The sequence below is a fragment of the Larimichthys crocea genome, chromosome I, assembly GCF_000972845.2.
Source record: "Larimichthys crocea isolate SSNF chromosome I, L_crocea_2.0, whole genome shotgun sequence".
In the NCBI taxonomy this organism is placed as follows: Eukaryota; Metazoa; Chordata; class Actinopteri; family Sciaenidae; genus Larimichthys; species Larimichthys crocea.
In genome coordinates, this window is record NC_040011.1 from 37,669,305 (window position 1) to 37,686,024 (window position 16,720).

The window sequence follows — 16,720 nt, forward strand, 5'->3', positions numbered from 1 at the left end:
ACTAAGTCTTACTAGAATTGCAAGTAAATCCTGTAATTTCTTAATTTTACAGTAGTAATACATGTGTATATACATGTAACTGCAAAAATAACAAATAATTAGGGTAGAAGGTTCAAAAACTCTTACCAGATTCAGTGTGAACAAATTGATCACCCAAACTAAAATACTATTATCAAGCTGATAATGTTATTTTATATTATGGACCATGGTTTTACATAAATGAAGAAGCAACAATAGCTGTTAATATTACACAAAAAAAGTTATTTGTGGTTAACAACAAGCCTGTTATTAAAAATAATCCTTTTGTAAATGGCAAATTGACCAATGAAATTTTAGTTTTTGTAACGATAGTCAGTGTAGAAATGATGCTAATCTTTGCATATTTCTAAAGTACGTGTATACATCTGTATGCAAAGGCTATGTTTTTTTTTTCTTCCAGTGGGTGAGGTCACAGGTGCATAGTTCACAGTCTAAAAAAGGGTTATATGATCCTGAAGGAACTTTTCTTAAAACAAAATAAAACTATTCCATCCACTCAAGATGAATCTACTGGAGTGGAATGTTCTAGTTTGATAACTACAGCAAAACACAAATATAAACTTTTAATATTTCTATCTTTTGAATATTTGTTGTTTCTTGATTATCGTAACAGTGTGCTTTATTCTCCTCCTCAGGGCTGATTGTCTTAGCTGCCATTACACCTGAGTCATCACTGGATTCAGGCCATGAGACCAACTCTTCTGAATTGACAGATGTTTCTGAGATGGTGTCGGCAATGAAACAGAACCAAAACCAGGCCTACCTGCTTGCTCATCATATCAACAAGGAACGTATCCTCTGCCGCCGTGACTTTCCCCTGGCTATCCCTGGCTGCACTGCAAAGACCATAGGAACTGGGGCCTTCTCTGTGGGTCAGATTCGTGCTGGCTGTCCACCCAAGCAAGTAATCCTTAGCAAGACTGTTCCCTTTAAAGTAAGTCCCAGTCAAGACTCTGCAGTGCTCAGTGTTGTGACAGAGCAAGGGGGCAATCAAGACAGTACTCAGACTGAACAGAAAGCAGAACTGAAAGCAAACTCTGAGTCCACCAAAGCAAATGCCCCTGATCCCACTACTAAGTCACCTGAAGAACTTAAAATGTTTGATGCTTCATTAACAGTTAAAGTCAGTAAAGATCAGAAGTTATCAAATTCTACTGGTGAGACACTGAGTCAAAATCTATCTGATGGTATAAAGGGCATGACAAAAGAACCTCTGAATACAGACCCTAACATCAAAGCCTTACCTATCCTCCTGCCTGTGGACAGAACTGCCTCCGCCAAGATTTCTCCCACTAATATGTGCCAAGATGCCAAGACTGCCTCTAGCGAGACCATGAAGCCTTCAAGCTCTACAGAACTTCTGCCAGTTGACGACCTTTTTTGCACATGCCCAGTGCAACAGGAACCTGGACCTCAACTAAGACTAAAAGACCCACAAGTTCAAAAGGTAGTAGTGTTTCAATCCTCCTCCCCCACAGATGATGAGCGTCTTCGGGCCAAAGGCCTCCAGTTAGCTAACAACAAAGAAACTGCAGTAAGAGTAGGTGCAGATCCTTGTTTGGCAAAACCCAGTCCTCAAATACAAACAAAGTTCTCCCCTTGTTTGCCTGTAAAAGCAGAGAGAAAAGAAGCAGCTGAAAGCAAGGTTGAAAGTGCCCAGGGAAAATCCCACCTTGAGTCACAGAAATGCTCCATAAAATCTTTACCTATCTTAGATGACCCAACAACACCTAGCCTCTCTGTAGATAAGGTCTCCACTCTCCCAGCTAGAGATGCAAAGAAGCAAGGCGGTGGTAAGGGAAAGTCACAGCGTAGTGCTCCTTTCTTGAGCTTTAGAAACCTCCTTTCGGCTACGTTCCCAGCAAGAATGCGAAGAGAAACAGATGAGCGAAGGGCTCAATTGCAGAAAGTCCGTCAGTATGAGCTAGAGTTCTTAGAGGAGCTACTGAAACCCAAGTCATCCCAGGGCGAATTTCTGCCCCAGGGTTCCTCACCTGTGCCCTCAGGCACTCCTTGTGCCTGCCAGCTACGTACCAGCCCTGTACTAAAGGCACCAGGTATATCCAGAGAGCAACGACGCAGCTGTGACTGTAAGCGAATGTGTAGGGGTATGCGACTACCTGATACACCAGTTGGCTCCACAACAGAGACACAACACAGAGGCAGAGAGAGAACTATCTCGAAGACCCCTCCAGCAGTCTCCAAAGCCCCCCACGCCCAAGGTGCTACAAGGAGACCTCAAACCTTAGAGATCAAGACCACACGAATACGCTCTACCAGCCTAGAGTCAAGAGAGCCAAGGGGGGAGCACGGTTCCTGCCTGCCCACCTGTACTTCTCAAACTGATTGCATGGGAGCTCCACAATATAAGAAGCTTCAAAGGTGTTACAGCATTGGAGAGCTGGATAACAGCACTAGCACTCCTGTGTATGCTGAGGTAAAGCCCAAAGCCAAGAGTCTAGAGAAGGAGATGGAGAGAGTGAGGGCAACAGGGCTGAGGCTCCCCACCCCAATTGAGCCTGTCCACACTCAGTCGCACCAGGCAGAGGGTAAGGGAAAAAAGGGTGTGTTTTTCATTCAGGGAGAAGAGCTTCTGCGTGAAAGCAAAGATGGGACTGGTGAGGTGCTGCTGACCCTGCCCAGTGAAGACAGTGATGACAAAGATAAATGCTGCTCATTCTGTTTTTGCTACAGAAAGTGTGAGGCAGCAGATGAAAGCAGTGAGAAGGATGAGCTCTCATACTCCATACCCCTTCAGGTCCTTCCAGGCATGGAGTTGGATTCCCATACCTTTCCTGTAGTAAGCAAAACACTCCAGGTTCTTAATGCAGAGGACTGCAGTGGAGAAGAAGAGGAGGAAGAGGAAGAGGAGGAGCCACAAACACAGGAGATTGACCTGAGAGCCTGTGGTACACTGGAGGGGAGCCTGGCACGGGTACAGGCTCTACAGGGTAAAAGTTTCAGCTTGCCTGATGGCTTTCTGAATGCCCAGTTGGATGCTAATGAGTTGCTAGCTATCCTGCGTCAGTGTGCTAATAGCCCACAAGCTGAAGGTGAGGCTCGTCTTCAGCCCCCACAGATTGCAGAGTACAAACAGGAGCTGGCAGTGCACTTCAAAGAATTCAGAGCATCTTGTCGGCGAGTGGCAAGTGTAGAGAAAAGCCCAACACGTATGCTTGCTGTTGTGACAGCCAGCTTTCAAGTGTTGTGTGAACTAACTCAGACCTTCATCAAATTGGTTAGAGGGGTTCGTTCAGAAACCCAAAGGCTGCAGCTGTTGAGAAAAGTTGAGGAAGTAGCTATCAACTATACTTTGCTTCTGCGTGCAGCAGAAGAATCAATGGGACATTCAAGCAGCTTGCCAACGAAGACAATGAACCCTCAAGTTTCCTCCAACACCAATAACATGAGCTCGCTCACTCGACCCATCAAAACTCTGCCTGCCCAGTAAGAATAAATCTGGCAGGGATGTAATCAAATCAGTCCAGAATGTGGGTGGCTTCTCTATCCAAATTCATTATTTGTTTATTGTTTACATTTTTTTACAAGTCATGCAATGAACCATCCTCAGTAAAAATTGCAATGCAGCTGTTCCATCCCATGTTTACAGGCCCTGAGGTAGCCTCGTGGATCTTGTTTTGAAATATAAAGATACACCAAACTAATGCACAATGGAATATGAACCCTATAACAGACTGGGTGATACAGGGCTAATCACCTCATATCAATATTCACAATATACAGTCAAGTCATTATAATATAATATTTTATATGTAATGTATATTTGAGTTGTGTCTACTTAGCAAATAATATAAAGTTTTGTGAAGAAAAAAGTGAAGAATATATTTGAAATGTATTGAGTTAAGAGAACTATAAAGATTATAATAAATCATCAGAAATAAATGTATGCTCTGGACAAAAATATTTCAGAGATCTCGTCACGTAGCGACTTCTGTTAATTGCGTAGTCCAAAGCGCTGGTTGGTTAGATGGTGATGTGTGTGTTTGTTGAATTTTCTAACTGTTGTAATGCAAAATGGAGATCTCTGTTGGCTATGTTGACAATGTCCGGCGTACTGATACAAGAGTGAAAATGTAAGTGACAGTGTTGGAAAATGAAAACCACTGAAAGACAAGTATGACATTTTAAACTTTACCAACTGACAGAGGCCCATTCTCTCACTATAACAATGCAGGTATGAAACACACCTGCTTGGGGCAGACAATGTAGCAGAGACCCAAGTCATCGTCTTAACCACTATACAGTAATGAGTGTTGTTACCTCACTCGGCTGTAAAGAAGGAATACATACCCACACTGTACTTTACGCACAGAGTGTATTTTACACCATCACCTGATCCATGGATCACTTGCATCTCACTTGTCGTGAATCATAGTTTTAAATATAGTCATCCACTTGCAAGTGAGTAAGCTTATCACTAGAATTTTGCACAACCTCTGAAGTTAGCTCTGAAGGTGAAATGTATCTTTTAATGTTTGATTAAGTGTTTTTTATTCACTCTGCTGCTGAAAAACTCTCGAGTCCACACCACCAGTTTTACATAATTCATAATTCATCTCCTCAAAGCTAAAGCTTACCCGTTTCAAAAGATCCTTTGTTTTTATTCAGGTTTTCAGATACAGTATAAACAAATTTGCTTTCTATGTGCTGTTATACATTGTGCAATCTAGCGAATATATAAGAAACACACAAAGTAGTTTTCTATGTATTTTAATAAAACTAACACATCTGTTTCCTGTCTGAAATCTTCTTTGTGTCTCATCCTCTTGTTGTTCTTGGAAATTAATGAGAGAGGCTTTATAGTTGTGCTGGCCTAACATGTATATTGGACATACTGTTAAAAGAAAGTGCTGTGAAACCAAATTAATAGTGACAACTGAGCTTCCACAATATTAAAGGCATATTGCTGTTTCTTGCACAAAATGCATCACCAATGTTAATCGAATGTTTATAAAGTACTGTATATGGTGTAAAAATCCAGAGTTGACATCTGAGTCAAGGTATTTAACTATTCTGAATTCCATACAGAGGACATATTGTGGTTCCAAAGAAAGTTGCAAATGTTCAGTATTTGACAAACATTATAGATAAATGCATTTAAAATGGAATTAAAATTATTATTATTATTATAAAAAATATGTTTGTTGTTATGTGTCTTAGTACTGCTGTAAATTTGAGCCACTTATCTCTTTTTGTTAATTTAATTTATATTTTAATTATCAGTTATTCATTATTATTGTATTTGTAGGAAAAAGTTATACTCATCAATTTAACAATACAATCCACATTTGATACTTTTAATTTTACTCTGAGTATGACCTTTAAAACAGGAAGCAGGATATCAGCTATGTTGCACTTGTTTCCTTGGTTTCAGGACACACTTGTGGTGTTCACAGGCACGTTTTTTTAACAGCTTGTCTCTTGCTGTTGATGTGGCATTTTCCATAACCATATGCAGTGTTTTCTCTTTCACTGTACTGCATGTTTTTCCCTTACGAATGAGACTTTCAGGGCAGATACTTTGACCATTGAAGGTGATAATACTGTTTGTGCAGATCATTTTCCAGGTCTAAAGTGGAAAACAGGCAAAAATGAAAGGCCACTGTGGCAATATGTTAATGTTTTGCAAATGATATTCAGTATGGAAATGTACTATTCTACACTGTTAATGTAAATAGCAAGATAAAATATTTGAGAGAATAAGAAACACTTTTAAAACATTACTTGTAACATTAAGATTTATCCAAACTCTTCACTATTTTGTAAAAAGGAAAAGATAAAACATGTCTGTAAGGTAATTATTTATAGTAGTAATGTAACATAGAGACTAATAGCAAAACATATATTTTAATGAGTATATTACGAGTGTAAAGCATGGGACATGTTTATTTTTATAAACAAAAATATCAGACAATGTTCTCTCATCAGCACTTGAACATTTTAACATTATGATATACATTTTCTGTGGTTGTCATTGTTCCGTTCCTTTGCTAAACTGTGTGGATTTGTCTGTGTTTCATTCACACGATGAGCCCGCCATGGCTTAATCCATTGTTTCTTTATGTGCACCTATTCATTCCTGTCTTTATTTACTGTCAATGATCTTGTCGTCACTGTGGTCTTCTGTCTGTGTACAAAGTTAACTCATGTTTTAAGAGCAATAAAGTATATTATATAAACTCTTTCAGAGAATTTGGAAATGACATTGCATGCAGTAAACTTGCAGTAGTGACAGGGGTGTCCATCAGAATGCCTTTAAACAAATGACGTCGCGTGAAAGATAAATTATCTGGAAACGTCTCTCTCTTGCTGCTGCCAGCAGGTTCTTGCTGCTGTGATTGCTTCATTCATTTACAAAAAACTGCTGTTGACTCAACAGTGCAAATCTCATTGACTTGACACAACACCAACCATTGACAGTAAAGTGTCTTTGTGTTGTTGACATTTACGCCAGGTTTGTCTGTGTTATTCATATTATAGGTAAGAATTTGATGAGCGGGTTGAAAATAAGCCTCGGGGAAGCCTCTTTTCCAAAAAAAAAAAAACACAATAAGAATATATTCATATGTAAAACTAGCAACAAGAAAGATAATCCCGTAAAAATACAACTGTGTGTTAGAAATCTATAACACTCGTGATCGTACACACCAGTCCAACCTAAACATACAGGAATATGCCACTGTCATAGTTAAAAGGCCTGATTCACTGCAGGTATTTTGGGATGTCACAGTAGGAAAAGCGCAGGTGTGACATAAAGTGAACTACATTTAGCTGCTTCAGTTTCGGTCTCCTAGTACTGTGTCACACTGTCATAGTTTACCTGACACTTGAACAGGCCATTGTTAATGTTACTGACACCTGTGTATTTCCTGCTGTGACATTTCTCATATACTTACGTATCTTTTACAGACTGTATTGTGAAGCACCTAGCTCGCCCTGTTGTCTCTGGGGTCCTGAAGGGGAGAAGTGCCAGACACATGCCAGCAATCTCTCTCTCTCTCTCTGCCAAAATGGGAAAGTTATATTTAGATTTAATGACAAGGGGAATGTGCAGGGTTTTTTTTTTTTTGCTACCTTTGAGTCTAGAGTGTGGATATGTTGTAGAAATGAAACCAATGTGGCTATATATGAAATGCGGTCCTCTCCATGTGTCAGGAAATGTGGTGAATATTCTAGGAGACCACATTTCTATAAGAGTCACAATCAATATTGAGGTTTAGAGCACACATGTTAATGATTTAACAACATAAATGTCACCTCACCTACCAATATTTTATATATTTGAGGCAACAGGATGTCAAACTTAAGGACAAGAGGCAGGTATAACACACAGCAGCGCTCATTTCATTGATAGTTATGAGGTTATGTACCTTGCTCGCTCCCGCGCCCTGTCTCTTCCCAGCTCAGAATGACGTAACCGCGGCAGGACGTAAGTGAAAGCGTGCGCGCCCCCACCCCCCGGGACGAAGAGTCGCACGCGTGATGTGTGGGACATAATGGTGGATAGGTAGGGTAACACACTTTAGCTCGCGAAGAGTAGCTCGTCAAGCTGTTGTTGATCAGTTTTCCCACTCGTCGTCTTGGACTCTTCGGCTTGCCTCTGACTCGACAGCCGCTGCCCTGCTCGGACTAAACGACGCCCTGGACCGCAAAAAAATGCCGAATATTAAAATATTCAGCGGTAGCTCGCATCCGGACCTGTCTCAGAAAATAGCAGACCGCCTGGGTCTGGAGCTCGGGAAGGTTGTGACCAAGAAATTCAGCAACCAAGAAACGTGGTGAGTTGTTGCTGTGGCTACTTTAAAAAAAAAAAAAAATTGCTGTGGCTACTTTAAAAAAAAAAAAAAAAAAAGAGGCAAAAACCTCCCTGTGTACGCAAATGTTGTAGCCTAGCGACATATTAGAAACGTGGTGTCACGATGAATTTGCCGCGCAATGCTGTTGGGAACTTGTAGTCCCAACACATGTCTGAGAACTCATGCTATCCAAACAAGCTGTCTGGTCATTCTCAGAGGAAAGCTACATTATCTGAAATGAAGTCATGTGACACATCATATTAGGACATTTTCTGACTCAGCATGCCTCCCTCCCATCCCATCCCTCCTCTCTCTCAGTTTAACCCTTATTGCTCAGCTCTCATCACATTGTTTACCCTGTCTCATATATCTCCTGCCTGTCAAGGTGTGTTAACACAGAAGCACTCACTGATGTTTGTTTTTGTCACCTCCCGGCTCTCGGCAGTGTGGAGATAGGGGAGAGCGTCCGTGGAGAAGACGTCTACATCGTCCAGAGTGGCTGTGGGGAGATCAATGACAATTTGATGGAGCTCCTCATAATGATTAACGCCTGCAAGATTGCCTCTGCCTCCAGGGTCACGGCTGTCATCCCTTGCTTTCCGTACGCGCGTCAAGACAAGAAGGACAAGGTGGGGGTGAGGGACATCTGTCTAATTACTTCTGTCATGCCATTTGCCATCCAGCATCATGACAAGAAGCCTGCCTGTGTTCTGAATAAACAGCAGTTCCCCATCTCCGCTGTCAGCTATGTGCGATGTGATTCACCCTCATGAAACTCATGAATATTGCATGAATGTAATGTTTTGTGCACTTTTTTTGTTTTTATATTATTTGCTTTTAGACTTTTTATTAATTATTGTCATGTGAGACTACTTTAGATATCCAGGATTTTGTGATGAGCTTGTGTTTTATTTTTCTAACATTGAGAGCCATGTCGCAGTTGCGCTTCCTCTTTTTTTAAACTGCTTTGGCTGTGAGAATTGAAAACATGCTTAGCCAGCATATGTACTAGTGGTTATATTGTGGTATATAAGTAAAGTAATGAGATCTATAGTCCCGAAGATTGTAATATGTTAGCAGTATAATTTCACTGAATGACTAAGCTCTCGGTTAAGTGTTATTTTTAGAAGCAAACCATGGCTTGCCAGTTCACATATTCCATGTGACTGAAGAGATCTATTTTCATTGCAGAGCCGTGCGCCCATCTCTGCCAAGTTGGTGGCCAACATGCTGTCGGTGTCAGGCGCGGACCACATAATCACTATGGACTTGCACGCCTCACAGATACAGGTGAGCAACACAAAGCAGACCTAAACACAAGTGCATATTATTCCTTAGCCGTCATAGTCTCACATTTTATATCAATATCTGAAGATATATTTTCAACTCTTTTGAACTCAATCCATATACCTTTATTATCTTTTTCCAGGGATTCTTTGATATTCCTGTTGATAACCTGTATGCAGAGCCAGCTGTGCTGAAATGGATTAAAGAGAACATCCCTGAATGGAAAAACTGTACCATTGTCTCACCTGACGCAGGAGGAGCCAAGAGGTGAGCTGGTTCCACTTGGCATAAGTCTTCTACCCTTGAGCACAGTTTACCCTTATCATATCGCCTCTGAAATTTACTTTGGATTAAACTTGTGTTGGCTTTACTTATCTCTGACACTAGCTCTAACTCATGGACATTACATTTTCCCTTTGCAGGGTCACCTCAATAGCAGACAGGTTGAATGTGGATTTTGCTCTTATCCACAAGGAGAGGAAAAAGGCAAATGAGGTGGACCGCATGGTACTTGTCGGAGATGTGACGGATCGGGTTGCCATTCTAGTCGATGACATGGCTGACACATGTGGTACAATCTGCCATGCTGCTGACAAGTAAGTCCCTTATTTACTTGTTGCGGTAAATGGATTTGGAAAAAGTGCCGCATAACAAAAGACTTCTGTTCCAGAATATACCGGGTACGTCGAGATGTGTAATGCATTATACTGTTCCTCTCCCTCTTTAGATTAATTTCTGCTGGTGCCACCAAGGTGTATGCCATCCTAACCCATGGCATCTTCTCTGGCCCAGCTATCTCACGCATCAACAATGCTTGCTTTGAAGCTGTGGTGGTCACTAATACAATCCCTCAGGAGGAGAAAATGAAGCATTGTCCCAAAATACAGGTCTGGATACAGCATTATCCTTCTTTACAGTGTTAAAAAAAAAGGTTCCCAGAGCCCAAAGTGAAATAACAGTCATTATTTTTCTGTCAATAAACAACTCATCCACTTTAGTTATATTCACAACATCCCGTCTTCTCTCCCTCCAGGTTATTGACATCTCAATGATCCTCGCAGAGGCAATCCGTAGAACTCACAACGGCGAATCCGTGTCGTACCTGTTCAGCCATGTCCCCTTGTAACAAATGGAATCTACCATCTACTGTGTGCTGTTACACCAAATAAGACGAGAGAGGGACTTCCCCGAACCCAAACACAACCATTAGCAAAGCTGTTCTGCTAACTAACATGGAAGAAAGAGAATGAACTGTCGTGTCTGTTACTAATGCTGACCCCACTCAGTCCCTACCCTCTTGAGCAGTGTCCGTTCACGTTTGGGGCACCAAAGCAATCGCAAGCTACCAAATTAGGCCAGCATATTTATTGTACTTGGGTAAATAAGTGTTTATCCGCTGTGAACTTGTTCCCCTTTCATAACATATAGTTTCTTCTGACCATTTCACCTCCAAGATGTGGTTTGAATCTGTCGTCATAGAGCTCATATATATATCTCTGGCGGGTTCTGGTGGTTAAGAGAAGCATCTGCTATATAAAGCTGTTACAACATGAATGAGTTTGCTGTTGCTCTTTTTCTCTTCTGTTTCAAAGACAAGTAATTAAGTGAATGTGTATTGAACTAGTTTACAGTGCCACTGAAGCTCCACTCAACCAAGAGCGCCTCAACAGACTGAAATGAAATGATTTTTTTCCCTCCAGTCCAACTCCCCAACTCCTATTTAGCTGTTTATTTTCCCCACTGTATCAGGCTGTAGAAAATATTTCGGGATGTTTCTTTCAGCTCTTGAGGCGCCCTTATTGAGTGTTGTTTGCCCAGTGTCCAGGGTTTACCCTTCGAGGTTCTGCGTTGACGGCTTTTCTATAGAGAAGCTGTCGGGTTTTTAGTTTGGGGTCTCTGCAGGCTGGAGCTTCCGTCAGAAATGTTCACCTGCTTATTTTTATTTTTTTTTTCATTTTGGTCTTTTTGTATGTCTCAAGGAAGAAAATGTCAATGTTCAAATCTTTGTGTTTTACTTTTTCAGTAGGATGAATGCGCCAGTTATCCGAGGATGCATTCATAATAAAAATTAAATATGCGCAAACTCTTACACCTGACGCTTGTTTGTTATTTCTGACATTAATGTGCCATACCTAAAGGCTTTTAAGGCCTAAAGTTACATAAAGCTGGATCAGATAGAGGGCAGTGATATTGTTTATATAACAAGAATAAATACAATCATAGAATAAAATACATTTATAGCACCATATTAAGCTAAAAACTTATTTCCATCTGTAATTACTGGGTGGAGGCCATCAGTGGGGTGTTATGACCTGTGCAGGGATACTGTCACTGGATTTGCATCCTGCAAAGATGAGTGAACACAGCAACACAACATCAAAAGGTGCAAACAGGCAATTCAATAAAGGATGGACATAAATATGGAACTATCACAAGTCAAAACTAGCTTCAGTGCATTTTGAAATGCATATTGAGTATCACAGTTCTGTATTTTAAAGGCTTGTTCCATTTTTAGACTCTTAATTCAACATTTCCTTATCAGCGTTTCATTCCTGCCTGTGTAGGAAAAGGAAGTGAAACAGCATTTACAGTAGATGTGGAAAATTAGAGACGATATAATAGAACAGTTAAACGTTTTAAAAGTCTATTAAAATTCATATTTATTTATTAAACCTGTGGCACAGTAAGTTAAAGAAAAATCCTGCATGACATTGGGATAATAACTGTAGTAGTATATACACATAACAAGCAATACCCTGTTTTCACAACACACCATTCTGCCAAAGAAAAGACTTTGATTGATAGGTAAAATAACCAATCACCGCCCACGTGACGTAGACCGTCTTGGCCAATAGTTATTACCGAAGAGGCGGGCCAATCACAGACACCGGCAGATTAATTATCTTGTCGACTGTTACCTTGCTGTTGCTGCACATCGTTGGAGGAGGTTTGACACTTTTATTTCATTGTTTCATTTTGTATCTGGGCAGAAAATGTGTTGCCATCGTAACTCGACGAATTATCTCAAATAACCCTTCTCCACGTGCAGATTAGGAAGACAAATAGACCCCTGTGCTGCCTCCAACTTCCAACAATTAAACAAGATACGCTTTACATTGAGTGTTTTTGCTGACTGGGTAAGTAGGTTATATATATATTTCTAATTTGTCTTAAATTTTTGTGATCACAGATCATAATTCGAGTTATTTAAGTGTAGCCTAATTCATTTTGCTGTGTGTTTCTACCCTCTGCCTTTTGGTGTCATTTCTGTTCTTGTTATTTTTGCTTTCAGTATGATTGTTCTGACACTATCAGACTAACTGACAATAATTTACGATGTCATATTTACCCAGCTCAAGCATGACAGGAAATCCTGACCATAAGCAAGATGAAGAGGGCCTTAAGGACTCAATAGTTCGTTTCCAGAGCTACTTGCATGGAGGAACCTCCAGCTTGTTATCGACCCTCCCTACCCTCATTGTGTTTCCTGTCTACAAAACTGTTTTTCGTCAACAAATCCACAACACCCCAGTTCACCAGGCAGTGGGACAGCTCTACAAAGAGGGACCTGCAAAGCTCTACAGGGGCGTGGCCCCACCATTGCTGATGAGGACACTGAATGGCACATTGCTCTTTGGCCTGCAGGACACCCTCCTCCTCCAGCTCTCCCATTCATCCCAAAATGTCATCTCCACCGCTGCCCTGCCTGCTCTGGCAGGGTTTGGTGCGGGTATAGTAGAAGCTGTGATTTTCACCCCCTTCGAGCGCGTCCAGAATGTGTTGCAAAACGGCAAAAATGACCCCCATCTTCCCACCCTGAAGAGCGTTCTTGTTAGGCTAAAGGACCAGAGGCTGGCCTTAGGATACTACAGAGCTTTCTTGCCCGTCACAGCCCGCAACGCTCTTGGCAGCTCTCTCTACTTTGGCTTGAAGGGGCCAATGTGTGCTGTCGTGGCGGGACAGGGGCTCTCTCCAATGATCTCCTCCTTCATCTCAGGAACGATGACCTCCATGGCAATCAGCCTGGCTCTTTACCCGCTGTCTGTGCTCGTGGCAAACATGCAGGCACAGGTGGGATGGGAGGTCAAAGGGGTCATGGCTTGCTGGAGGGTGCTGTGGCAATCTCGGCAGCGGAGTGTGGCTCTCCTGTACCGAGGAGGTTCTCTGGTTATTTTGAGATCATGCATTACATGGGGAATCACGACTGCTATCTATGACAGGCAGCAGAAAAGTTCAGGGTGAAGAGACAACATTAATAACATATTTTTATTTAGAAAACAGCATGTGAAATTATTTTACATAGATTTTTTGACATTTTTTTTGTATTTTTGTGACTTGTGTTGTTGTTGCTGTATTCTATATAACTCAACCCTATTCCTCATCTTTAAGTCTCACCATATTCCTGGTGAGTAAACAACCATGTTGGTCTTTTTATACACATTCATCAGCAAACAAGGGGCTCAAGTGCAGCCACCACAGACCATGATCTATCACCTCATTCAAACATTTGTGCATCAGAAGGCACAAGCAAGTTGAAGGCATCACTGCCAGGACTTAGACCCCAGTCTCTGAGCTGGTGGGCAAGTATTATGTACCAAAGTAGCTTGCAGTGTTTAGTCAAGATCACCTAAACCGACCAAGACCACCTATACTGAGACCAGGTCAAGACCATACCACTGTGTATCAAGATCAGGACAAAACCAAGATTTTGATGGGTCAAGACCAGTCTTTTTAATTCTAATAGGTTTTTCTTATTTCAACATTTTGATTTTACTTAATACTCCATCTTATTTTTGTGTTTACTCACAAACAACTTTATTGATCACCTTCCCAAAACTGAACTAGTTCACATTCGTTTTTTTAAAATGCTGCTTTAATACTAAGTTTGATTTGTTGGAAGGAACTTTGCAGCTATTGGCTCATGGTCTTATGGTTAAACCTCAGCCTGAACTCTACTTTCCTTTTTTTTTAGTTTTCAGTGCCACACAGATGTTTGCCCTATAACTTCAGACTGTAGAACAACTTTTTGAAATATCTCCCAGTTGCTTCCATCGTGACTTGTTTTACCCAGTATGTATTTTCAGTTCATTATGAAAGTGGCGGGATAAATTAGATATTATTAGGTGATTAATGGGAAACACTGGAGATATCCAGCGGTCTTGATATTGATATATAATTGTGGTCTTGACCGGTCTTGAAATAAAATCCAGTCCTCTTTGTCTGAGACTCAGACAAGCCAGAGTAAAACTGCAGTAGATTCTGATACAAGGCAGAGACTTTCAAAAGTATTCTGGGGACCGGTCTTGAGACGAAGACCAATCTTGAGTACTACAACACTGGTAGCTTGTGCAGTATAAATATGATGCAAGTCAATCATAGGTGCCTTGTATTTTTAATATACTAAAGGGTCCATTTTTACTCATCAAAGTCAGTTTACTCATCATCATGGTACTACTTAATTATCAAACACTGTAATGTTCTCTGTCTCATGCATTTTTCGCCTGTATTACCTTAAATGAAAGAGAAAGAAGGTGCAAGGATTTGCATGGAGTTTGCATGTTATCCCCATATCAGAATGTGTTCATAAACACAGGTTAACTTAATCATAAACTAAATTGTTATATAACACTGTAATGCACTGTCAGCTCATCCAGGGTGTAGCCTGTCTGTGTGTGTGTGTGTGTGTGTGTATGGGACCAGCTCTGGCTGCCCTGACGCCTGAAGGTTGTTATTTACAATGTAGCCTTTTTAATAAAACTGTATCTGTTTGACTGTGAGAAAACCTGTGAAACCAACAATTAAATAACTATAATAATAATAATTGCGGAATACACCTTTTTTCCTCTCAGAGTGCATTGAGAAATTAATGTTATCAGACGTGCATTACAATAGTTTCTTTAATTTACTTCATGTTTTCTAGTGGATTTATTTTCAAGCTATTGTCATGTCATAATTAGCCACTAGATGGCACTATGTTAACAGTTTAAAAAAAACATGAAATCATCCACATCAGCTGCAGTGGTGTGTTGACGCATCAACCGCACTGAAGCCGTGGGCTACATTCTTCCACGCAGGTACAGACAAGGACAAATTATTCAAATTATTACAACACTCTGTGGCAAGACCGTGCAGCTATGCCCAAAAAGTACACTGTAATATTTCGAGGAAGTCAGCCATCAAACGTGTCCAATTAAAAGTCTTTCTCTGATCTCTGGGAACCAATGAGAGCCACAGCATCCGTATCCGTGTTGGCGTGCCAAAGGGCGTGTTGACTCTATTTAAAGCGTTGGTTTTGCACGGATTATACGCAGACGCATCTCACCTGTACAGGACGTTGTTACTCTGCACCCGTGCACCAGGTAAGATTATTTAGAACTGTGTCTCTTTTTTTTTTTTATCAACTCGTGCATTCAATAAACACTCAAACATTAGCATGCAATGAGATGCAAACATCACGATTAATGTTTAGAAACTGTATTTATAGGAAGAGTGCAAAACAGGCTGCTCCGCTCACTTTGTTATACTATGTGGTGTGTGTGTGTGTGGATACCTGGCAGCGACGCATTCCTCTGTTTCACTGTGCGACCTGATCATTACTTAATGTTGCTTCTGGGGTTTTTTCCCCCACGCAAACTTGTCATAATCCGTCCTGTGGCTAGTCTTCACAACCTCACACACCGTCACACCCTTATCACTGTGATGTTGAATAGGGTATAAAACTGTGCAGCCCCTTAAAACACAGACTGTCTCATATGTAGTTAAGGAAGGTATGATATTGATTGCTATACCAAGCTCCGCGTTGAATTTCTTTAGCAGCAGAGATTGTGCAGAGAACATGGTTTATAATCCCTAGAGTAAATGTTGTGGTCACATTTTTTTTTTCGCCACGCAGACGCACTTACACCACGAAACTGAATTTGCTAGTGGATTCTTTGGCCCTGTTGTGCATAGTCTCTTAAATGACCACACATAAATGCAGATCAGAGTATAAGTACATTTAATACCTGTCTGCACTCTCATGGAACTGAATACCTGTAAATAACAGTGCAGTGTAACATGACACCACATTCTTGCTGTTTGTTCATTGTGAACAAACTGTAAAATATATGTACATGTTGAGTCTTGTGACTTGCATAACTCCAGCACTCCAGGTCTGTCTTGTTTAAACTGTGGCGTGGCTCTGTTTGACCTGTACGAGCATGTCCATGTGATGGCACGGATAAATGGGATCATGTGTTCTCATGCATTCTTGTAACATTTTCTCAGGCCTTGTTAATAGTCAAAATCTGTTTTTGATTTGAATTGCAATGTTCTCTCTCTCTCTCTCACTCTCTTTCACTCTCTCCCACTTTTCTCTCTTAGAAATCTTCCAAAATGGGCGACAACCCAGTCAAGGGTGAGGTGGAGAACTTCAACAGGAGCAGCCTGAAGAAGACTAAAACAGATGAAAAACAGTATAAGCCAACCGCGGATGGTATGTTGTTTTTTTTGTTTTTTTTTAGTTAAAAGTAGTGAGCTCCCAACATAAAAATAAAAAATAATCTCGTTCACCCTTGATCCAGGTTTCAGTTCCTCAG

General features: G+C 40.9%; 3 protein-coding genes and 1 long non-coding RNA gene across 10 annotated transcripts in view; 3 read left to right on the forward strand and 1 right to left on the reverse strand.

Annotated features, from left to right (window-relative positions):
- frmpd3 (FERM and PDZ domain containing 3) overlaps positions 1 to 5,087 on the forward strand; it is a 79,278-nt gene extending 74,191 nt beyond the window's left edge. For all 4 annotated transcript variants that reach the window (XM_019272540.2, XM_019272543.2, XM_019272541.2 and 1 more), the window contains one exon: positions 675 to 5,087. In XM_019272540.2, coding sequence (XP_019128085.1) covers positions 675 to 3,490 — 2,816 coding nt within the window. In that variant the 3' untranslated portion in view covers positions 3,491 to 5,087. The remainder of the gene's footprint in view (positions 1 to 674) is intronic.
- Positions 1 to 7,567, reverse strand: part of LOC109141599 (uncharacterized) — an 81,068-nt gene extending 73,501 nt beyond the window's left edge. Inside the window, exons 1-2 of the long non-coding RNA XR_003462735.1 lie at positions 7,431 to 7,567; positions 6,957 to 7,062 (exon numbers count right to left, since the gene is read on the reverse strand). This is a non-coding gene — a long non-coding RNA (uncharacterized LOC109141599). The remainder of the gene's footprint in view (positions 1 to 6,956; positions 7,063 to 7,430) is intronic.
- On the forward strand, positions 7,508 to 11,239 carry prps1b (phosphoribosyl pyrophosphate synthetase 1B). Of its 3 annotated transcripts, none has more exons than XM_010736224.3 (7): positions 7,508 to 7,838; positions 8,302 to 8,491; positions 9,048 to 9,146; positions 9,286 to 9,410; positions 9,566 to 9,739; positions 9,871 to 10,030; positions 10,177 to 11,239. In XM_010736224.3, the coding sequence occupies exons 1-7, from the start codon at positions 7,717 to 7,719 to the stop codon at positions 10,267 to 10,269; spliced, it is 963 nt and encodes a 320-aa protein (XP_010734526.1). In that variant the 5' UTR covers positions 7,508 to 7,716; the 3' UTR covers positions 10,270 to 11,239. The 3 variants fall into 3 exon arrangements, with proteins under 3 accessions (XP_010734526.1, XP_010734527.1, XP_027137147.1); XM_010736225.3 differs by having other exon boundaries at positions 7,509 to 7,838; positions 8,302 to 8,485; XM_027281346.1 differs by lacking the exon at positions 7,508 to 7,838 and adding an exon at positions 7,968 to 7,971.
- Positions 11,240 to 11,917: 678 nt separating this feature from the next.
- On the forward strand, positions 11,918 to 14,944 carry LOC104923204 (solute carrier family 25 member 53). Of its 2 annotated transcripts, XM_010736234.3 has the most exons (3): positions 11,918 to 12,090; positions 12,193 to 12,280; positions 12,497 to 14,944. In XM_010736234.3, the coding sequence occupies exon 3, from the start codon at positions 12,504 to 12,506 to the stop codon at positions 13,383 to 13,385; it is 882 nt and encodes a 293-aa protein (XP_010734536.3). In that variant the 5' UTR covers positions 11,918 to 12,090; positions 12,193 to 12,280; positions 12,497 to 12,503; the 3' UTR covers positions 13,386 to 14,944. The 2 variants fall into 2 exon arrangements, with proteins under 2 accessions (XP_010734536.3, XP_027144156.1); XM_027288355.1 differs by having other exon boundaries at positions 11,918 to 12,280.
- The last annotated feature ends 1,776 nt before the right edge of the window (positions 14,945 to 16,720 follow it).